The sequence below is a fragment of the Mytilus edulis genome, chromosome 5, assembly GCF_963676685.1.
Source record: "Mytilus edulis chromosome 5, xbMytEdul2.2, whole genome shotgun sequence".
Classification (NCBI taxonomy): Eukaryota; Metazoa; Mollusca; class Bivalvia; order Mytilida; family Mytilidae; genus Mytilus; species Mytilus edulis.
In genome coordinates, this window is record NC_092348.1 from 62,923,896 (window position 1) to 62,948,500 (window position 24,605).

The following is a 24,605-nucleotide window of genomic DNA, read 5'->3' on the forward strand; positions in this document are numbered from 1 at the left end:
TTGAAAACAGGAAAGGCTCAAAGTGAAATAAAAAAATCTAGAATGTGAATATTTCGGCCCAGTTTTTTACCCCAAAATGAGTCGATCGGGGGCAGAAATACGAGCAAGGTGTGTATTAAACAAAGCTTTATTTAAGACAAAAACACGAATCGATAAAGATTTGAAAACATTAAAAATTCCGATGTAACATGACCAAACTTGCATCCTTGTTGTTTACACTTCAAACTTTTCGGTGTCCACATTGTTTTCCTTTGGTGTCCCAGTGTTGTCTTCTAAGTATAACCAACATTTAATGTAAGCTCTTTTACCTTTAATTTAACATGCTTCAATGTTAGTAAACATGCTTTAAATCTTTGAATGGAACTTTTGAAAAGCCAAGTTAGTTCAAGTTAGTTCAACTAAAATGTTCCACAGGCACTTTTTTTTATCCAATGGAAGACCCACTATCAAAGTATATTTACTCGTAAATATACATTGATAGTGGATCTTCCAATGAATAGAAACAAGTGCTTGTGAAATGTTTTCCAGTAGATGTGCAAGAGGAATATTCCTTTTGCTCAGTTTGTAGAGAAGTGGCTAGCACAGGCACTTGTTTCTATCCATTGGAAGAACCACTATCAACGTATATTTACGACTCGTAAATATACGTTGATAGTGGTTCTTCCAATGGATAGAAACAAGTGCCTGTGGTGGCTAGGTAGGGGATCTTTGTTTTGAAAATCACGGTAAAGTTTTTATTTTCGTATTGGTAGCTATACAGATGACATAAGTAGATGCAATATCGAAGGAAAATGATAAAATACTGCTATATAAAATTGACATCATCTGTTAACTGCAACTTTTATAGCTTGACATGTTTCGCTGAAATTATATGTGGGTGTCCTATGGTCTTGAAGATGCTGATCTACACTTAAACATGTCCACAAATAAGAGTTTCAGTTTTAAACATGTTAAATACATGAAATATTTATTTTATTTTGTAAATTTTTTTTAACAATAACAAATGTTTGTTATGCATTTAAAGAATAAAAGAAGAATGTCTATATATACATTAGCTAGTATTTAATTAAAGAAACTGGTAAAAGTATTTTCTATTCACTTTTTCTCATGATATTTATTTAGACATGTTAGACATGTATGGTATATAGATTTCCATCATGTCTGTTTTCACAATAGACCACTTTCGAGTTCATCCATCGTGGGAAAAAACTGGTCAATTATGCACGCTTTTATGATGTCATTTACCAGATAGACAACTAGTGGAACGCCTGTATCCCTGCACAATTAACGTTTATCAAGCGTCTTAGTAATCGTCATTGTGCAGGATAAACTAGCAATAATGTTTGTTCTGTAGGTACCTAATCACAATTCCCTAATGATACAATTGCTGATTGTCAATTATTAGAATTCAATTTGCCGCATAATACGTGCAATATATAGCACCATAGTTTTCCACCCACTTGCTCAACAATTAAACGGAAGTGACTAGGCCCCAAAACACACAAGTGATGTTCACTAAAACCAAAGTTTTTGATGGAAAATAACCGAACTCGAAAGTTGTCTATTGTTTCTGTCAGGGCTCACGCTACCAGGCGACTTGGGCGAAGAAGTCGCTTTCCCAACCGTCACTTTGCTTTCCCCGACCTCCAAAAGCGAAAACAAGTCGCCCTGTTCTTCACAAAACTTTCAAAATCAATTTTTTTGCCCAATTTTTTTTTTTTTAATATAGAAAATAAATTTACTTCCCCTTATAATGGAGTATGTTGGTAGGTGCCATGTGCCACATCAATACACCTGATGTTACAGTGTTTTTACATGTACTTCATTATACAATGTTGCATTTATTCCCCTAGCTATTGATTAAGAAAAAAAAAGATGATGTGGGGTTAATGTCAACTAAACAACATGTACATCTTAACATGTATTTGTTCATGTACATCACTTACAGAAAGAAATTAAATCCTTTTGTATTCAACATGCAATATTTAACAATACATGCAAAAAATTGTTCATCATTCTTTGTACATGTCTGTCAAGCTCTGAATCTTTGGAGCTTTGAAATTGTTAAAAAAAAAATCAATAGTGTGGTTCCTACATTTTTATACGACCGCAAAATTTGAAAAATTTTTCGTCGTATATTGCTATCACGTTGGCGTCGGCGTCGTCGTCGTCGTCGTCCTGCGTCCGAATACTTTTAGTTTTCGCACTCTAACTTTAGTAAAAGTGAATGGAAATCTATGAAATTTTAACACAAGGTTTATGACCACAAAAGGAAGGTTGGTATTGATTTTGGGAGTTTTGGTCCCAACATTTTAGGAATTAGGGGCCAAAAAGGGCCCAAATAAGCATTTTCTTGGTTTTCGCACTATAACTTTAGTTTAAGTTAATAGAAATCTATGAAATTTTGACACAAGGTTTATGACCACAAAAGAACGGTTGGGATTGATTTTGGGAGTTTTGGTTTCAACAGTTTAGGAATTAGGGGCCAAAAAAGGGCCCAAATAAGCATTATTCTTGGTTTTCGCACAATAACTTTAGTTTAAGTAAATAGAAATCAATGAAATTTAACCACAATGTTAATGACTACAAAAGAAAGGTTGGTATTGATTTTGGGAGTTTAGGTCCCAACAGTTTAGGAATTAGGGGCCAAAAAGGGACCCAAATAAGCATTTTTCTTGGTTTTCGCACCATAACGTTACTTAGTATAAGTAAATAGAAATCTATGAAATTTAAACGCAAGGTTTATGACCATAAAAGGAAGGTTGGTATTGATTTTGGGAGTTTTGGTCCCAACAGAATAAGGGGCCCAAAGGGTCCAAAATTAAACTTTGTTTGATTTCATCAAAATTGAATAATTGGGGTTCTTTGATATGCCGAATCTAACTGTCATGACTGTGTATGTAGATTCTTAACCTTTGGTCCCGTTTTCAAATTGGTCTACATTAAGGTCCAAAGGGTCCAAAATTAAACTTAGTTTGATTTTGACAAAAAATGAATCAGTTAGGTTCTTTGACAAAAAATGAATCAGTTAGGTTCTTTGATATGCTGAATCTAAAAATGTACTTAGATTCTTGATTATTGGCCCAGTTTTCAAGTTGGTCCAAATCGGGGTCCAAAATTAAACTTTGTTTGATTTCATCAAAAATTGAATAAATGGGGTTCTTTGATATACCAAATCTAACTGTGTATGTAGATTCTTCATTTTTGGTCCTGTTTTCAAATTGGTCTACACTAAAGTCCAAAGGGTCCAAAATTAAACTTAGTCTGATTTTAACAAAAATTGAAATCTTGGGGTTCTTTGATATGCTGAATCCAAAAATGTACTTAGATTTTTTATTATGGGCCCAGTTTTCAAGTTGGTCCAAATCAGGATCCAAAATTATTATATTAAGTATTGTGCAATAGCAAGTCTTTTCAATTGCACAGTATTGCGCAATGGCAAGAAATATCTAATTGCACAATATTGTGAAATAGCAAATTTTTTTTCAATTAGAGTTATCTTTCTTTGTCCAGAATAGTAAGCAAGAAATATCTAATTGCAAAATATTGTGCAATAGCAAGATTTTTTTTAATTGGAGTTTTAAGTTCATTAGAACACATTCATTCTGTGTCAGAAACCTATGCTGTGTCAACTATTTAATCACAATCCAAATTTAGAGCTGAATCCAGCTTCAATGTTGTGTCCATACTTGCCCCAACTGTTCAGGGTTCAACCTCTGCGGTCGTATAAAGCTACGCCCTGCGGAGCATCTGGTTAAAAAATACATTGTACTCCTCTGTCTAGGAGTAGATAAGGCCAGTTGTCTCTATTTATTTTTGGTTTTCAAAAAATACTGCAAAAGTTTCCTGTAATTAGAGTGACTGATTTTTACTTCTTATTCAATGCCTTTTGTCAAATTTTTTATGAATATTCTGTAGGAGAATAAACTAAAAATAAATCCAATAGGTACAATGTATACATGGTATAGATTGTGCAATTTGTGTTGACTAGGATTAAGCTATTTAAGGCCAGAAATATAATTACAGACTGCAACTAATAAGGTACAAAATGTATGCTAAATGCAGTGTCATTTTTTTGTCTACCTATATGTATAGGCCTCTATAGACATTTTGCAAGGATTCCCTTTGATATAAATCAACTAAGAAATGGGGCACTCTTCTTACATTAGCTACATTAGGCATCAAAGTTATTGTCCTCTTTCAGACATGAATGCATATATTTATTCTCCCAATAAGACTAGCAATTATAGCATTGGTTTCACCTGTAGGATGGAAAAATGAAATTTCTAACCATAGTTAACCCAAGGGGTTGTAATGATGCTGACATTATCTGATATACTATGGATTCATTATTATTTGTTTGATACCAATTTTTGTTGATTTCGTGAGCACTGGTGATCCACGAAATTAAATGGCCAACATTGTACAAATTTCCTACAGACTTGAATGCAGACTTTGTACAAATTTCCTACAGACTTGAATGCAGACTTCAGCAAAACCATAAATTTAAATATCCATTAAAATGTAAGTTTTCCTTAATCCACGAAAATTGGTACCAACGAAAATAAATGAATCCACAATATCGTCTTTTAAGTACATGTACAATGCATAATAAAAAAGTAACTTTGTTGACACAATTAATAGAACATGCTCATATGTTTAATTATGTATATTGTTTATTTTGAAAACAGGAAGCAAAGGTAAAAGTCAGTTAAGCATGCCATTAGATTACCACTTATGTACATGCCTGACTAATTTTGTTCAATTGACTTCTAATCCTATTTGCATACTTCATTTTACATGATATGATAAATTAATGGAAGGATAATATGATTTGAAAGGAAATTATAATAGAAATTAACTCTTTCTTTGTAAAATATTTTAAATTGTATGTTTACATGTTAACCTCTTCAACTAAGAATTTGTTTACTATTTCATCACATGTTCTGTTTGGAAATTTCAATGTTTAGTCAAATGTCAGAAAACAGAATTTAATGAAAAAAGATGAATATGTTTGAGGCAAATAATATTTTCTGATTTAGCTTCTCAGGATATTCATATACAATTGAAATATTTTTTTATTCAGATTGTAAAAAAAATTGATGTAGACTGTTTTCACATTGGTCTACTTCCATTTCTAAGCAGCTTACACATTACCATGTGCCAATAGATTTACATATGTATAGTGTATGCAACAGAAATTATAATACAGCTGCATGCAAATTTTCTACATGTATTTTTATACCTTACTTGTAACCCCCACTCCCATATTTATGTTATGATCACAGACCTTCACCCTTTAGTTATGAGACTAGTTGAATAGACATTCATAGTTGCTTTCTGCATCTGTTGTGAGTAAAAGATATATTTTTCTTATAGTTTCTTGGAACTTTTGAAATAATTAAGCAAATCGTATATCAAAATTATGAAATGGGCTTAAATTTCTAATATAAATACAATGTATATATATGTAAATAATTATATCAAGTTCTGCCCTTGTCAGAATGAGAAATTTTCATTCTGACTATAATCATTGATAATACATATAGCATAGGGTGCAGTAAAAATAAATAACATTGAAAGCCTGAATTGCTGAATTGAAAAGTCAAGAATAATAAGTGATTTTGATATATTCAATTGAATTTTAAAGATTGTTTTCGAAAATGTTGAATAAAGGGAAAAAATAATTTTCTAGATTTTAAATTAAACTATATTATGAAACAGTGCACGTGTTCGTTAATTTAAAATAAATCTTGGTCCACTTTATTTTTACATAAAAGTATGATTTATACATATATTACAAATGTATTATAAAATCCTATAACCTTCTTGATATTTTGTTCTCCAAATTTAATATTATTGAAGCATAAAATGAAAAAAAAGTATAAATCATAATCAACACTTTTAGCTGGTTAACATACGAATCTCAAAAAGAAATAAATTATTGAAACAAAGTCTACATGTATATATATATATAACAGTTTATTACTGTCTGGAATTCGAGGACACTTTCTGCAGCACCTACCCCTTTGGCATCATGCATCAATCAGTTTGGCACTGTGGCATCAAACATTTTCTTAGTCTAAACATACAAAATGTAGATGGATTTATACATCTATGGTCCAAGGGAATATCTGATGTCCAGAATGGTGGACAAAAAGTGGTAAATAAAAGTATTAAAGTATCGAAAATTGTGTGTACAATGTACAACCTTAATATACATTGTACATGGTATAATACTATTGAATGTTATTGATAAAAAAATGAAAATTTTAGCTAAAGTATCTTATCAAGGATCTATTTGAATCTTGAATAATTATGACCCAACTAAATATTGTTAGCCCTGCATGACTAAAGATCAGGTTAAAACCTGCAAAAATGTTAAAAATTGCAAGTTACATGACAACAATATAATGAAAATTTTGCCGTTACGATATAGGCCACAACCACAAAGTCTTCAGAATGTCAGAATGAGGTATGCCTGCATGGTGGTTTGTTGGAAGCTACATGTCTATTATATGTTTTATTGATGTACCAACTGAGGTGGAAAATTATTATTTATCTTATAAGAATGTGAATTGCATCGAAAATTATTCCAGTAACATTATTTATTATTCTCAATTCTGGAAGATGCCAGAGTACTGGTGGGGTGGTGGTGGGGGGGGGGGCTGGGCAGGGACCACAACCTACGGCAGAAAGAAAGTGCTTCATAAAAAAAACTATTTTGATTTATTATATATGGCTACAAATATGAGAATTATTTTCCACCTCAGGTACAATTACTGCTTTCTCGTTACAAATGCATTTTTTTTCATCTTTCAAAGTAAGAATTTGGAATTTTAAGACTTTTTCTATCATTTTTTTTATGAATGGTAAATATACAAATGTACTTATTTTCTTTAAAAAAAAAAGAATCATGTTAATCATTGTATGAATCAATAAATAATTTAACCTTTTTAACATATTTTTCATTTGAAATTTTAATTTTAAGTAACCATGTTCTTCAGGATAATCATGGAAAATAGGTTTCAACACTTACTTTTTTTTATTCAAAGTAAAATTTAGTTTATGTAGGAATTTAAAATATCAGCTGCTTATTTTAATTTAGTAATTTTTCAGTCTTTTATTCCTTTTTACTTTTATATTTTTGTGCATGCATTTGATTAAACATATTATGTAATTAAACGTATAGCCATGCAATAACTGTATACTAGTAGAATCATTGTCTTGTAGCTGCTTTTAGTTGAGAATTATTGTATGTAATTGTTGCTTTGGAATATTCATATATGTAAAACATGTATCAGCTTAATTTTTAATTTCTCCTGCATGTCCTTAGTAGATTACTTTGTTTTATATTTTAAAGAAAATATGTTTTGAAAAAATAGTTCAACTGTATAAACATTACATGTTAAAAAATATATATTTTTATTGATGTCTTAATTTTTCGGAGTTCGTTTACTGTAAATTCAGAAATTATAGTGATTATAAAATAAAAAAAAGAAGATGTGGTATGTATCCAATGAGACAACTGTCCACAAGAGACCAAAATGACACAGAAATTAACAACTATAGGTCACCGTACGGCCTTCAACCATGAGCAAAGACCATACCACATAGTCAGCTATAAAAGGACCTGAAATGACAATGTAAAACGTTTCAAACGAGAAAACTAACGTCCTTATTTATATAAAAAAATGAACCAAAAACAAATATGTAGCACATAAACAAACGGCAACCAATGAATTACAGAGGTTTTTATTGATGCTAATTATGCAATTGGGTGAGTTATAATTATTTTGTATAAATGCAGATTTTCCTGAAATCGCCAAAAAAAATATTCTAGCAATTTTTATCGAAATTTCATCAAAAAAAGCTATAATATCTGAATTAACAGTATTTTGAATTGATTGATATAATTATAATGCATTAAAATCAAAAATATCTTTTTTAGTAATAAAATTTTAGAGGTCATCCACTTAATTTTGTTTGTTATATGAATGAAAAGAGATGTTCTGAAGGGTTTATGTCAATGTGACATGTTCAGTTGTACTTTTAGAAAACTATCAAAAGACTCCTATGGTCTCTAACAATAGACAGGTGTCTTTGCAATATGTCAATCTCTAAATTTACCCCAGTCTTTAAAAATTATAAATTCATGTAAAGTCCTCAAAATTTCTATAAATTACTTCTAATCTATTTTAGGAACTATTAATGCATTTTTGGACACGTGTATGCTCAGAAAAAATATTTTAGCTAATTTACATGATTGTATGTTCTTTTAGCAGTACCTTAAATTTTATAAAGCGGTTTGTATGAATTTCACTTTATATATTTTTTCATTCTTTCCAGATTAACCTTCTGTGTACATTTGCATGAAATTTGTTAATAAAATTTACATCTAGTTTAATTTTATTTAGGGATTAGGGTTTCTCTATGTAAATAAAATCGCTGATAAAATAAATTTATGAATTTATAAAGTATCTTATAGGTAGAAGCTATTTGTTATTTAAAGTTTGAAAGTCAGTAAATACTTTTTGATATTTCAGACTTTATACTTATTCCAATTTGTGTTCATGTGTAAAAATTGCATTTCCAATTATTAAAGAATTGGTATACACATTTCAAACTTTATTAATGAAATATTTGAAGTAGAAAAAAAACCTTTTTTTTGAAAACTGATTTCAGAAACAAGAAAAAAGAATCAAAGAAGTTATTTTCTATTTATGTGAAATATACTGTCAGAAAAATTAGGTGAAAACCAGTTAAGTTTGAAAATTCTCTGTAATAAAATTTCATTATACAAAATATTGTATAAAATTGGTTAATGAATTGGGGAAGTTACAAGTATATTGAAAATATTCTGTTTAAAAATTGATTAAATTTCTAACTCCTGTATATGTAACAGTTGTGAAACTACAGTATTACTTATATCATAAGTACCCAAGTCCAAAATATATTGTCAAATTACTTACCTGTGCTATTTTAAAAAGTTTCTAAGTTCAAGTTTATTAAAGTTAGTCTCTCCTATAACAAGCAGCTTCAAATTCTTGCAGCAAGCTCCACAAAAGTACAATACAGTGCAAATTTTGAAATCAAAATTTGAAAGCAAAATACAGATTTAAATCAAATTAATAATTTTCTCAAATTTTAAGAAAGTACTGTTAATTACAGTAAAATATGTGGATGTAAGACTTAGGCTTTGTTTCCGATTTTCCACAAAAAGATGTTAATTAATTCTTGAATAGAATGATTAGTCTAGATTATTGGTGTACACCTACAATTGTATTTTAAGTTCAGCATCACTGAACATGAGATGTGACTTGGTACTGTAAAAATCAAAATGGGGAACAGCTTGATAAGTTCAATTACAATTGACCCAAGACATATGCTTTTGTGGTGTACTTATTAACAGTGTCGAAATTATGTTCTGCATACTAAATAGTGTTTTATTTATAGATACTCTTTGTTCTGAGTTAGAAAAAAAAATAGTCTACTCTCGAAACTTTCCATCTGAATTTTTTTTTCATATCAGATTAGGTGAAAATTTGTTTTAGAAGAATAGAAAAGTTTGATTTCACTGTTTATTATTGATTTGAAAAAGAAAGATTGTAAAACATTTTGTATTTTAGTTTTTGAGATACATTTTCATATAAATGATTTACATAAATACATGTTTTATATTGTAGCATATAGTTTTAATTTCAGAAAAAAGAAGTTTCTACAAATAAAGATACTAATTTATGTGATTAATTAAAAGCAAAGTTGTTATGGCTGAACAGATAAGAATTTAATTTGTCTTATAGGCCCTACAAATTTTAATTTGTTTGGCATTATTTAAAAATTTAAGATATGTTTTATGTTACTTGGTAAATTTATTGAAATTAAGTTAGATGTTTGCCTTATTCAGATTAGTCATCATAGAATGCTTTGAAAAGCAAGAGTAAGGTATGCTGCTGTTGGTGTCAATAATTTCTCAAAGTTTTTAATTATGTCAGAATTAGGATAACTACATAAATGTTATATCATTGATATTTGGTATGCAGTTGTATACATGTACGTATTGGCACACCTTACTTAATTGTGCATCAAATAATTTGCCATCATTACACGTGTAAAACACGTGCAATATATATATAGTGGTGAATAACAATTAGCAACCTTTTCTTCAGGTTGCATGTGTCATTAACATAGTGAAAAGAAATATTCATATTTTCGTGAGATTGCATGTGTCATTTTGTTCTATGAATATCATATTTCAATGTTTTCATCAGCTGATAATAAAATTGAGAATGGAAATGGGGAATGTGTCAAAGAGACAACAACCCGACCAAATAAAAAACAACAGCAGAGGGTCACCAACAGGTCTTGAATGTAGCGAGAAATTCCCGCACCCGGAGGCGTCCTTCAGCTGGCCCCTAAACAAATATATACTAGTCCAGTGATAATGAACGCCATACTAATTTCCAAATTGTACACAAGAAACTAAAATTAAAATAATACAAGACTAACAAAGGCCAGAGGCTCCTGACTTGGGACAGGCGCAAAAATGCGGCGGGGTTAAACATGTTTGTGAGATCTCAACCCTCCCCCTATACCTCTAACCAATGTAGAAAAGTAAACGCATAACAATACGCACATTAAAATTCAGTTCAAGAGAAGTCCGAGTCTGATGTCAGAAGATGTAACCAAAGAAAATAAACAAAATGAAAATAATACATAAATAACAACAGACTACTAGCAGTTAACTGACATGCCAGCTCCAGACTTCAATTAAACTGACTGAAAGATTATGATTTCATCATATGAACATCAGGCACAATCCTTCCCGTTAGGGGTTTAGTATCATACCATCATAACATATATGAGAAGAACATATTCCGTGTCATGCCAACAACTGTTTTTAGAATAAATGTGTTTAGTTCCGATGCAAAGACCTTATCAGTGACTCAATATTAACGCCAAAATATGCAATCTTTAATGACTTGACAACAGTATCGTAATTATATCCCTTCTTAATAAGTCTATTCAAAGGTTTTGTAAGTTTCTGAGGTGAATACCGACACCTTTGTTTTCTGAAAATTCAAATCAACTGACCTTGGCCTGATTTCCATGGTTCATTGATCAATGTTAAGCTTTCCTGGTTAGGTTTGTTTCTTTAATGTGTAATAAGATAACTATATTTAAAGTATATTTGGTGTATGGCAAAATTGTAAGGTGTACATATATTTCCAGTTTGGTTTTCATCTGACCTTGACCTCATTTTCTTGGATATTGTTAAATTGATGTGAAAGTTGTAGTGAATCTTTATATTTAAGACTATCAACATTTTATAAATAGTTAGAAAAAAAGGGGAGACATTTCAGCTTGTGCACTTTGTTTCAAACTAGTAATAATACGATTTTGCTACAAATGATATGAGGTCTTACTTAATTTAAATTTCAAATATAATTTTTTTATTTAGATTATTATGATCACATAAAAAGATTTACATTCCTTGTTCATGTTTATATCTTCTATTTCACAGCTAAAATTTACTAAGGCCAACAACCAAAATGAGTATCAGTGCATAAGTCAATTAAACAAATGTATTAACTGTCAAATATGGTATTTACCAAAATTAATTGTGCATAAAATAGTTTGCCAACAATACACGTTCAAAACACATGCCGTTTAGAGTGGTGAATACCAATTAGTAATCTTTTCTTTAGGTTACACGTGTTATTTACCAAAGTGAATATCAATGCTTATTATAGTACACATGTCATTTTGATCTATGAATATCAAATTTTAATGTATTATTCAAGTGAAAGCATTTTATGCAAAACCCAATTCATATTGAAAAGACAACATTTGTGCTAAATTTATGACTAATATGGAGTTACCTGATTTACAGCTCTAATATTTAAAAATGAAAACCCCCAAATTTTTAAATTGCCTATTTTTGTTTCTGAATAATATACATTAAAAATTATATTTTGTTAACTACCAGTTAAAGGGTAGATTGTGAATCTTATCAATATATAGTTACAAAGAAAGGGGATAAAGAGGCCAAACATGCCTGTTCTGGAATATTGACCAGTATCATTGTCCAAATTAGTTAAATGATCTCTCTCTGATTGATAAGGATATGAGGTTTATAATTTTCTTTAAAATATTATAATCACATTATCAGTTTCTATTTTTACCTAAAATTAAATCTGTTATGTAATCATTGTGTAGTGCAAATGCAGGAGCTCAGAATTAATCCATTATTTTGCACTGGACAAAGCTCATTACCAAAAAAAAGTCTATCAAAAAGTGTGGTATCTGTTTTTCTAATTTTATGGATCCGTGCCTGATAATGGACATCATACCATTTATGGAGTTAATGACTTTATACTTGTCATATCAAACACCATGGGTCGTCAAGTCAATTCAAAAGCTAAGTTTGAAAAGAAGGATTAAGCCACAGATGTTGTTTATGCAGAGAGAGTTTCTGTAAACACAGTTGCATTTTATGTTTTACATCTTATTTTAAGTTGCATGCATGTTGTTTCTGTTCATGGGGAATTAAACAAATATATTAAGATTGATATTTATCATAGTTGGTCCAAATTTGTCCTGTTCTATAATTCAAATTATGTAACTGTTTGCATTCTTCTATCATTTAGTAAAACATGTGGGTTTTTTGGCTTTGAAATAAAGCTTGAGTAAATATTATTTCTTATTTAATTCAAAAGAAAATGTTTGAAATAAATATTTTTATTTTTTTTTAATTAAAGATTATTACAAACGTGCTTCCTGTCTATTTTGATGCATGCTTTAAGAAGAGACATTTTAAATAATCAGCATGTTTTTGATGAAGCATAATTTTGAATTAAAAACCATTTATTATGAACTTTGATTTTTCAGTGAACAACAGTCCAAAATGATCCAAGACAGAGTAAGCTTCGTAGAAAAACATTTTGGACATTTGTGTGACACAATGTCATCAATAACTAGAAAGTGTGCCAGACTTAGGGATAAAGGTAATTATAAAATTGTAAAAACTTAATCTCTATACCCCTAATAAGGAAATGTTGGGGTATATAGGAATCAACCTTTCTGTCTGTAAAAACCAACTTCTGTATCCTTTGTTAGCAAGATTCAATTGAACTTTTATTGTTCATTACATTCAAACACCTCAGGGTGCAGGATTTTTCTCAAATGTTTTGAAGACCCATTGGTGGCCTTAGGCTGTTTTCTGCTTTTTGATTGGGTTGTTGTCTTTTTGACACATTTCCTATTTCCATTCTCAATTTTATAAGAATCATGTGTAGGATATTTCATTCTGTTTAGTGTATCCAGAGTTATTCCCCTTTACACTGAGACTTTTTGGAACTGACCTTGTTATTCTGGTTTATCTTAGCTGCTAAAAAATAGAAATGTTGACCTTGTCCAATAGTTGTCTTCTTAAGCCTTTGTTTGATTCACTGTTACAGATTGTTTTATGCAAACTACGTGCTGTTTAGTTTATCCAGAATTATTCCTTTTTACCTGAGAAATCTTTAGAACTGATTTGTCATCACAACTCCCCCTTACATGTGTTTTGTATCGACATCAATTAAATTTAAAACTGCAAAAGTATATTCTTTACGTATTCATTTTTATACGGCCGCCAAAAAAAAATTTGCGTCCTATAATGGTATCATATTGTGTAGATGTCATCTGCGGTGGACGAAAATGCATTAAGTTTCTGGACAATAACTCTAGATTTAGTATATAGATCTCTACAATTTTTTAATACCACTAAAGGAAGGTTGGGATTGATTTTGGGGGTTATGGTCCATTATGGTTATAGTGTAGGAATAAGGGGCCAAAAAGGGGGCCCAAAAACAAGCATTTTTGTAGTTCTCAAACAATAACTTGTGTTTAAGTGTATGAATCTCTCTGAAATTATACCATAAATTTCTATACCATGAAGGGATGGTTATTAATGACTTTGGGGGGTTATGGCTCAAAATGTTTTGGAATGAGGGGCTAAAAAAGGGGAATAAGGGGAAAAACTAGGTTTTTAGGACAATAACTTTAGATTTAGTGAATGGATCTCTATAAATTTTAAGCAGAAGGTTCAATACCACTTAAGGAAGGTTGGGATTGATTTTGGGGGTAAAGGGTCCAACAGTTTCGGAATTAGGCGGCCAAAAAGGGGGCCCAAAATAAGCATTTTTGTAGTTTTCAAACAATAACTTGTGTTTAAGTGTATGAATCTCTTTTAAATTATACCACAAGTTTCCATACCCTTAGGGGATGTTTATTAATGACTTTGGGGGTTATTGCTCATAATGTTTTGGAATTAGGGGCAAAAAAAAGGGGGAAAATAGGTTTTACTAGTCAAAGGACAATTAAGACAATTTAAAAGCAGTGTAAGGGAGGTAATTCAAAAACAGTTAACATACAATGGTATTTTTTCAGATTTACCTCCCTTACACTTCTTGTAAATAATGTATAAAGAAATGTCAGGACTTGGACTTATTGCAAAAAAAAAAGGGGGGGGGGGGTAGTAGTTTTCAATTTTTTTCCCAAATTTTTGAAAAGTTTGAAGAAGAAATCTTCAATTGCACAATATTGCATAATAGATTTGTAAGATCTTGACATTTATTTTGTGTGAGAAACTCATATAATGTCAAGAATTTGATCACACTCCAAATTTAGAGCTGTATCAAGCTTGAATGTTGTTTCATACTTGCCCCAACTGTTCAGGGTTCAGCCTCTGTGGTTGTATAAAGCTGTGTCCTGTGGAGCACCTGGTTGAGGTTTAAAGAAAAGTTGAATACCTGTTAATGGATTGATAAATTCATGGATTTTATTTTCTTGTTGAAAATTTGAGTAATTATCAAGAATTTGTAGGACAGCGTCAAGAAGAAAAAATCCTGGTTGAATAAAATATGCATCATAATTGTCAGCATTCAAACTAATGACTTTTGGTTTGTGGGTCTTGTTTGTCTTATTAATGACCACTATGGTCAGATTTTTCATGAAAGAAATTTGTCTTTGTTAGTTACAAAAGTGAACTTACATTTTAGTTTGTGTGATCACCTGCCAATACTTATTTCATATATTATGTGAATTTTCTACAACTGATGATTTATTTTACTGTGAATTATAGCAGCACAAGCCATAGGACCACAGTCCAAAATTATAGAACCATGCTCTGAAGTAATAAAACTACAGAATCATTGTGCCATAAGGACATGGAGAGAACATTGTCTGTCAAAGATTTTATATTTATTTATTGCAAGGAAAGTAAGACATGTATTAAAACTAAATATGTATCCTGCCAAATTTTTCCTTATGTATAAATGTTGATTATTGATATATTTACATGTTTTTGCTATACAAATTTTGAAGGTGATGAGTTAGCCAAGAATTTAGTGGACTACACTGAGGCAGAGTCGATGAATCCCAGTATTGTCCGAAATATAAGTGAATTTGCTTCAAATATATCTACCATACAAGACTATAGACAGGCAGAAGTAAGTGTAGTACTGTGGAGTCATTTATTTTAGTGGGTACCAATTTAAGTGGGATGAGGAATCCTGGAATATTAAATTTCATATTTTTGCTGAAGTCTGCACACATTTCTATATGTGGTTTCTCTGTTGACACGAAATCCATGAAAATTGGTTTCCAGCGAACACTAATGAATCCACGCTATTTTCTTTATGATAAACAATTAGTAAAGTAGCAGGGCATGTAGTATAGTAACGAAAACAATTTCCTGGAATTCATTTCTTTTTTATATTTATTGTTGGTTATTTCATGGAAGCATTTATGCATGTAGAACATTTGAGGACATTAAAAGCAGGGATGTTTATTTTTGGAAAATAAATATTTAATTTTTTCATATACAGGTATAGCAATACCGGTAATAAAATCTTGAAATACATATTTAGACTACAAGAACTGGAGGATTTGAAAAAAATGATTGTCCATAAGCAAGTATCTGTTAATAGGGAAAGAACTGCTTACATTTTCTTGTGTTGGTACTCAACAGACTAAATCAAAATCTTGCAAGTATTGCTGCTGAAAGATAGCTGATAAAAAAAACCATTTTGTCAGAGTTCACAGATTATTTTTTTTTATTTCCAGGTTATGAGGTTAGACACAAAGGTTATACAGCCCCTTATGAATTATGGAATAAAATGTAAACAAACGAAAAATGACTTAAAATCTGCATTCGCAGCACAGGATCGTGAACAATCCCAGAAGAAAAAATTAGAACAATTAAGACAGAAAAGTCCAGGGGACAGAAACAAACTATCTATTGCTGAAACAGATTTACAGAAGGCCAGTGTAGAAGCATCCAGAATATCAAAAGCTTTACAAGAACAAATGGATAAATTTGAAATGGAAAAGTTAAGAGATATAAAGGTTGGATTTTTTTTCAGTTTTCAGTAGGAGATATTTTATTACAATCACACAATTTAAAAATAGCCCTAAATCCACTAGTTATGAAGTTTTGAAAGAATTAAAGAAAGAAAATTAAGATAGTTTAGAAAAAAACAAAAAGATGTGTTTTATTAAAAATAAGTTATGATTCACACTAAGAGAAAGATTTTTCTTTACATAACATTTTAGTTTTAGCACTTTGAATTACAAGTTAAGAAATTTTATCTCTTTTCAGAAAATAATGATGGATTTTGTAAATATTGAGATGACATTTCATGCAAAGGCCTTAGAAGTATATTCACAGTGCTTTAATAATGTGGCTGCAATAGACATAGATGAAGATATTGAGGTATGTTGTGATGTTAATATTTTACCCCTTACCAACGAAGTCAAAAAGCGAGAAATAGATATGCTGTTACCGGCAGAGGCAGCAGCATCAACAATGTATTAGTTGTGATTAGGTCTAGTTTATGGTGAACCTCAAGTGGCAGGTCAATCATATTTGGTATGCAGTTCTAAAGCATTGACACATCTCCTTTCCATGGAGATTATATGGCTCTGCCCCCTCAGTCATGGTCTATTGACTTTGAAACTTTTGCTTATTTTACATGTATTAGTTTGTGATTAGGTCAGTTTATGGGGAACCACAAGTGGTAGGTCAATAATATTTGGAATGCAGTTGTGTAAGCATCAGCATACCTCATTTCCATGGAGATAATTTAGCTTTGCCCCCTTAGTCATGGTCTATTGACTTTGAAACTTTTGCTTATTTTACATTTATACAAACAAGCCAAGTTTGTAATCTGTTGTCTCCTATTGTTATTCTTTTCTGTAGTCTCCTATTTGTTTTTCTAAGTGTAATGTTTTATATTTATTGAGTCTCATAAAGTGAAATATTGTTTCTGTACTTTTAGTATGATGTTGTATAATTTGTATAGTTGTTGGAGTGAGTGGTTGCCAATACTTCTTGTCTTTGCCTCTAGTGTCAGTGATCAAAACATTTCAGGTCACCAGTGGCAGGCTTACAAAATTTTTATAGACATAAATTTATTTACCTTTCCCAAAGAACAAGGCATCAATAAGCAAGCCTTCCATTGATAAGATGAAATGGTTAATGATCACATCAACTTATATTTTAACAGGTGTAACTTTTGAGGTAAAATTTTTTCTTCTGATTGTATTAATGAGCAAGTCTTGACTCTACACTTACTCAAAGTAAAACTCTCATAATAGAACAAATCTCAATTAAAGTCCAGATCTCATCCTTGTAATTGAGCAAATACCAGCTCCGAAAAACAATACCAAATGTAACATAAGGGATATCTGTGTGTAAACCAAAACATGGTCTTAGCAAATCATACTGGCTTAAAGCAGAAAGATATATTAGAATGAATAATAATTTTATTATAAAAAACAATTAATCAATCTGGTTTTGGCCTTAGGGAAACACTCAGCATACAAAACAATTTTGAGTTCCTGCCTGAGCAAGTCAGCTTGCAACCTCCAGTGTGAGGAAGAACCTGCCTGCCCGACAATACGCCAGCCGGGGAATGTGAAGCGAGGGTTCTCCACTTAGGTGATGAGACTAGGCGTCTCATCTGCAGCCGGTGTGTGCAAGGTCTGCATGGGGATAGCCCATGTACTTGTGAAGTAGCAGGGGTCTATCAAACTGGCGCTGGAATAAATTTGATAAAATTTTTCCCCGAAATGCTTGGGGATGAATGAAATTTTAGAAATAACCAGTGATAAAATTCCATCAAGGAATTGAAATTAAAAAAATAAAATATATATCACTAGTAAAAACTGAGATGTTTCCCTTGTCATGAAACATTATTGAAGGTGTTAGGTCGGTGGATGGTGGGTGGTAAATTAAATAATAGCACTGTAAAACTATATCAACTAGTCAAGCCTGCTATGAACCAAAAAAGTGATTATACAAAGACCATGCATATGGCTTCACACACAGATAGGGTACATCAATCAACAGTGGGAGGAGTCTGGCCTCACTGACCTTTAGATAATGTACTAATTGTTGTGTAATTATTTTCTATAAGATCTGGTATCATAATCTGCATTTCTTCACCAACTGTGATTGTTTATGACATGTATCTGATTAAGAAAAGATTAGAGTGTGCCTCCTAGTGAGATTCCAGTTGTAACTTCAAAGTGTCAAATGCCAGGGATTGAACCTCAAGATGTACCAAGTGGTCTGTGTATGTTAATTAAAAGTATCAATAATGTCAGCATCTTTATTATCACATTAATTATTAAGTGTAAGCTGGAATGTCAGTTTGTATAAACAGTACTTATATTATTATATATAAGTACCATATTTATACAAACAAGCCAAGTTTGTAATCTGTTGTCTCCTATTGTTATTCTTTTCTGTAGTCTCCTATTTGTTTTTCTAAGTGTAATGTTTTATATTTATTGAGTCTCATAAAGTGAAATATTGTTTCTGTACTTTTAGTATGATGTTGTATAATTTGTATAGTTGTTGGAGTGAGTGGTTGCCAATACTTCTTGTCTTTGCCTCTAGTGTCAGTGATCAAAACATTTCAGGTCACCAGTGGCAGGCTTACAAAATTTTTATAGACATAAATTTATTTACCTTTCCCAAAGAACAAGGCATCAATAAGCAAGCCTTCCATTGATAAGATGAAATGGTTAATGATCACATCAACTTATATTTTAACAGGTGTAACTTTTGAGGTAAAATTTTTTCTTCTGATTGTATTAATGAGCAAGTCTTGACTCTACACTTACTCAAAGTAAAACTCTCATAATAGAACAAATCTCAATTAAAGTCCAGATCTCATCCTTGTAATTGAGCAAATACCAGCTCCGAAAAACAATACCAAATGTAACATAAGGGATATCTGTGTGTAAACCAAAACATGGTCTTAGCAAATCATACTGGCTTAAAGCAGAAAGATATATTAGAATGAATAATAATTTTATTATAAAAAACAATTAATCAATCTGGTTTTGGCCTTAGGGAAACACTCAGCATACAAAACAATTTTGAGTTCCTGCCTGAGCAAGTCAGCTTGCAACCTCCAGTGTGAGGAAGAACCTGCCTGCCCGACAATACGCCAGCCGGGGAATGTGAAGCGAGGGTTCTCCACTTAGGTGATGAGACTAGGCGTCTCATCTGCAGCCGGTGTGTGCAAGGTCTGCATGGGGATAGCCCATGTACTTGTGAAGTAGCAGGGGTCTATCAAACTGGCGCTGGAATAAATTTGATAAAATTTTTCCCCGAAATGCTTGGGGATGAATGAAATTTTAGAAATAACCAGTGATAAAATTCCATCAAGGTCCAAAAACTCAGATGGAAACAGCTGAGTGCCCCCAAGGATTTAGGATTAAGATTTTTTCACCTTCAATAAAGTCATGAGAAAAAAAAAAATATATATATAAAAAATAACAATGGAAAAATCTATGTACATGAATGTGTAGATCTGTATTCTAAAAACATTATTATGTTCATGTTAATATTTTCCTAACAATTCTTGTGCATATTTAATTGAAGTAGATGACACTCTTATATACCTGCAGTAACTATCAGAGGACCAGCGTCCTAGCGTTTTGACCAAATGGTCTTCATTATGTGCTTTACCTGCAGTAGTGGCAGCTCCTATGCGTAGGCTATGACCATTATAGTGATCAGGATTGAAGCCACATATACTAAGTACTTGTTTTATACAATTAATGAAATAATTCCTTTCTAATGCCAAAGCATTTTGTGAGATAAAAAGTGGATCAGATGGGAGACCTTGTTTAAGACTCACTCTAACTTGTAAATATTTGACTAAGATTTTAAAAGGACAAATTTGATTTTTTACTTTATGGAGTTGAATATCTACACCTTTCCTGAAAGGGTCTGTTTTAGACTGTTTCAATTTCAAAATTATCATATCTTTATGCAAAGTTATATCTCCAATACATAAATTAACAGATGGGTCAAATTGGTTGGCTTTCAAGACAGTAAATTCTCCACATCTCATAAAGCCATAAAAACCTACAGTACATACTGCTTCTAGCATTAAATCAATAAAAGGGGTAATTGACTTTGAAACTTTTGCTTATTTTACATGTATTAGTTTGTGATTAGGTCAGTTTATGGGGAACCACAAGTGGTAGGTCAATAATATTTGGAATGCAGTTGTGTAAGCATCGGCATACCTCATTTCCATGGAGATAATTTAGCTTTGCCCCCTTAGTCATGGTCTATTGACTTTGAAACTTTTGCTTATTTTACATGTATTAGTTTGTGATTAGGTCAGTTTATGGGGAACCACAAGTGGTAGGTCAATAATATTTGGAATGCAGTTGTGTAAGCATCGGCATACCTCATTTCCATGGAGATAATTTGGCTCCACCCCCTTAGTCATGGTCTATTGACTTTGAAATTTTTTCTGAGTTATCATGTATTAGTTTGTGATTAGGTGAATTCAAGGGAAACCATTAGTGGTAGGCCAATGTTAATTGGTATTCAGCTGTAAAGCATTGGCACATCTCATTTCCATGGAGAATATTTGGCCTCACCCCTCAGTCACAGTCTAATGACTTTGAAAAATTATCTTAGTTTACATGTATTAGTTTGTGATAAGATCAGTTTAAGATAAACTGCTAATGTTAAATCAATGATATTTGGTATGCAAATTTATTGGCATTTGCAAGTATCGTTTCCATGGAGATTATATAGCCCCACCCCCTCTTATTGACTTTGAAACTTTAATCCAACATATATCTGCAAATCAAACCAACTTTTTCACTGTTTGTAAAATATCTGTAAAAAAACAAGTATATTAACCACACTCATTTAAAGATGTTATTTGTTTAAAATAGAATCAAGCCATCTTCTCTGCTATATTTAAGTCTTTACAATTATACATGTACTTTAAATTTCAAATAACTTTTTGTTTGTCTATTCATTTCAAATACATACCAGTAAGCACATTTAAGTTTATTTAATTATTTGAACTTGCAAGGAGACGGTTTAGAAGAGGCAGTTTGTTATTAAAGTAATGAATACATGTACAGTGCTTATCAAAATATTGTTCCTACTTAAGGGCATAGGATACTGTACCAAGGGCAGATAAGCATTCAAAATTTTTTGGTCATTGAATCGGTTATGTGAATTTGAATGTATTTGCAATAGAAAATAAATATCTTAATTATCAAATCACTCAACATCTCTACTGGGGGTAAGCAAATGCAGATGGTTTTACTTTTCTATCGTCAATAAATTTGATTATGATAGTCATATTGCATTTTGATATATGGCGGGAAAAGCTGAACAACTATGTTAAACATATTATGTGGTTTTTTTAAAATAATTGTGTAATATTTGTGAATGCTGAATTATTTATTTTGCAGGAATTTAGAGACAAATTATTACCGCCTAACTCAGCAATCAGGATGAATTTAGTTAGATCTAATTCTTACAATTCCCTGAATTCTAATAATAATTCTGGTGGTGGAGTTACCCCTCCTGTTGCTGGTACACCATCCACACAACCAAGAGGTCTCCAAAGGCAACAGTCAGCTCCAGTTCAACAGCAGACGACACCAACAAAACCACATGTTCATGCATCACCTGCCAGTTTAAGGTCACCCTCAAGGTCACAGTCAGCACAACATACATCCTCACCACAGACTACTCCGTCCAGAACAAATTCGCTACCAAATGCTCAACCTAAGAAACTGATTCCAGTTTCCAATGGTTTAAGAGGACAGGTAATTTGCTTTTTTAGTGGTCTATATAATGAGGAAACTGTGGTACAAATAAAAAGAGTTAATACTGTAAACCAGCTTATTTTTGCGAGCAGAAAAATAACATGAAAATAAATTGTTGTGTTTATATAAAACTTTGATCAACCCTTATGAATACATCATAATCATAAAAATTAGAAAATGGCAAATATAAAATGCAGCGAAGTCATCTAGAAAGACCTTCATACCTAAAATAAGCTGGTTTAAAGTAGTCATCTAGAGAAATTCACCTCACATATCTCTGGAATAATCCTAATCAAAGAAAGCTACTGGTCAAAGGTAGGGGAAACTAAAAGCCCCCTTCCAAAAAAACAAATTGGATGAATTGAACCAGAAAGGATCAAAAGATTAACTACCAAAATTATTTAGAGTTATTAACAAGATACAACATAAATTCAATAAACATTGTTACAAGGCTAAATTTTTGTCCCTACCCAATATTCCCAGATTTTCCCTTGGCATTCCAGTTTTTCCATCCATCTTCCTGGACAACCTGTCTTGAAGTCTTGATAGGAGAATTACTGAGCGACAGAGCAGGGTGATATAGGGGTAGGGAAGGACGATAAGAATGAAATATTTGCCATTGAACATGAAGCTACCATCAATCAATCAATCAATAAACATTTGAAGTCATAGTTCATAGATATAAATGTTAATGGATATTATCTGGTCTATTATGACATACACTTTACTTTCTGTTCTATTTTAAGATTGAAGATGATGACGATGATGATGATGATGACGACGATGATGATGACGATGATGAAGATGACGATGATGATGATGACGACGATGATGATTATGACGATGAAACAACAGAAGCTATAACAGAACGTTCAGAAAAACCTATACCTGGTGTACGACAAGTTCAACAATACAATCCTGATGCTAAAACTAGATTTGATTCTAAAAAATAATGAATGTTTTCAGAAACTATGTAATTCTGGTTGGGATTGAGTTATTATATAAATCAACGTTACAAATGAACTCTATATTAAAAGAATTTAATTTGTTTAAAAAAGGATGTCCTATAGAGAATATTTTTTAGAAGTCTAAGCTATATATTTATGATCTCTGCTGACAGTTCTTTTATCTATGTTTGGTGTAGTGTATGATTATTATAAAAAGATTATTTTCATATTGATAAAGTTGTACATGTATATGACTAATATGTATGCAAAAGGAGGAGCATTTTTATTCCTGGTAGTTTTTTTGGAAAGTCTTAAATGATTGAATAGTAAAAATTGAACATTAGATCAACATCAAGCTGGCCATTAGCCTGGCCTTAAGCAATAATATATGCTGCAATAATAAACCAATGGCATGAACTGTTTGAAGTCTTTCTAATATTCTATCATGCATTGCAGTATGACTGTTTTAATGCTGGCCCTTAAATATAGTATCTGACTAATGTTTCAGATGCTGACATTGAAATCCTCTACTACAATTACATAGTTTCTGAATTATTCTGTTGTAATGCTGTGCATTTACCTCATGATAGGACAGTATTAATTGTTGCCTTGTTGAATGTAAGTTATTTATAAATTGAGCATGGTTGTCCTTGTTGATGTAAAATCTGTTTTTCTATGGAAATCTATCTTAATTCATACAGGAGACATTTTTTTTTATTTTATTCTTATGGTTTTTTTCTTCAAATGTTTAATAAAGGGGAAATTCCAAATTACAAGTGCCTTCATTTCATATGAATGCAACCATAAAAATAAAGTCTTCACAATTTTTTTCATGTGTAAAAGAAGATATGATCTATTGTTTATTATTCTTTTATTATGCCATTGAATCATTATCATTGTTTTATTTTAACACTTATAGTTTCACAGTAAATAAGCAACACACATTCTACACACCATTTTTTGAGTTAGTGCATTTTACTACACATACTATTAGTTTTGATTTACTGCTAGATTTTCATGATATTAAAGTTGCATTTATGGAATATTTCATTTCTAATGTATGTCAGAAATTAAAATCATATTTTTGTATATTTTTTGTAACATTTTTAAGTGCCAGTCTTTGTAAGAATCAGGCAATTTAGGTAAAAGTTAAAACATGATTAGAAAAAACCCACTGAGCTAATCAGGCTATTAGATACAAACCATCATCCTGAGTTAAAAATAATTGGTCTTTTGTTTGTGTGTGTCTGGTAATATCAAATAACTTGGTTAGAAAATTGGTTAGAATGATAGCAAATTACAGAGTTATCTCTTCTTTTTTGTTAATTTCTAGTGCATTTCAACCAAATTGTATCTTCTATTACCAGAACAGAAAATGGAAATTAATGTTATTTTTGTGCATAACTACATATTATGAACTGAAATCAATGTCAAATAGGGTGGTTTTTTTTTATCATGTTTTCACCACTGCCTGATTCTTAGGCAGACTAGCACTTAATATAACTA

The 24,605-nt window shown here is 31.3% G+C and overlaps 1 protein-coding gene across 6 annotated transcripts; it reads left to right on the forward strand.

The window, feature by feature from the left end:
• The first annotated feature begins 4 nt into the window (after nucleotides 1-4).
• Nucleotides 5-23,223, forward strand: LOC139524166 (CBY1-interacting BAR domain-containing protein 1-A-like). 6 transcript variants are annotated; one of them, XM_071318779.1, is made up of 9 exons: nucleotides 5-108; nucleotides 6,440-6,475; nucleotides 8,283-8,306; nucleotides 12,892-13,007; nucleotides 15,370-15,494; nucleotides 16,111-16,392; nucleotides 16,646-16,759; nucleotides 21,793-22,152; nucleotides 22,899-23,223. In XM_071318779.1, the coding sequence occupies exons 1-9, from the start codon at nucleotides 77-79 to the stop codon at nucleotides 23,103-23,105; spliced, it is 1,296 nt and encodes a 431-aa protein (XP_071174880.1). In that variant the 5' UTR covers nucleotides 5-76; the 3' UTR covers nucleotides 23,106-23,223. The 6 variants fall into 6 exon arrangements, with proteins under 6 accessions (XP_071174880.1, XP_071174881.1, XP_071174882.1 ...); XM_071318780.1 differs by having other exon boundaries at nucleotides 8,286-8,306; XM_071318782.1 differs by lacking the exon at nucleotides 5-108 and adding an exon at nucleotides 278-294.
• The last annotated feature ends 1,382 nt before the right edge of the window (nucleotides 23,224-24,605 follow it).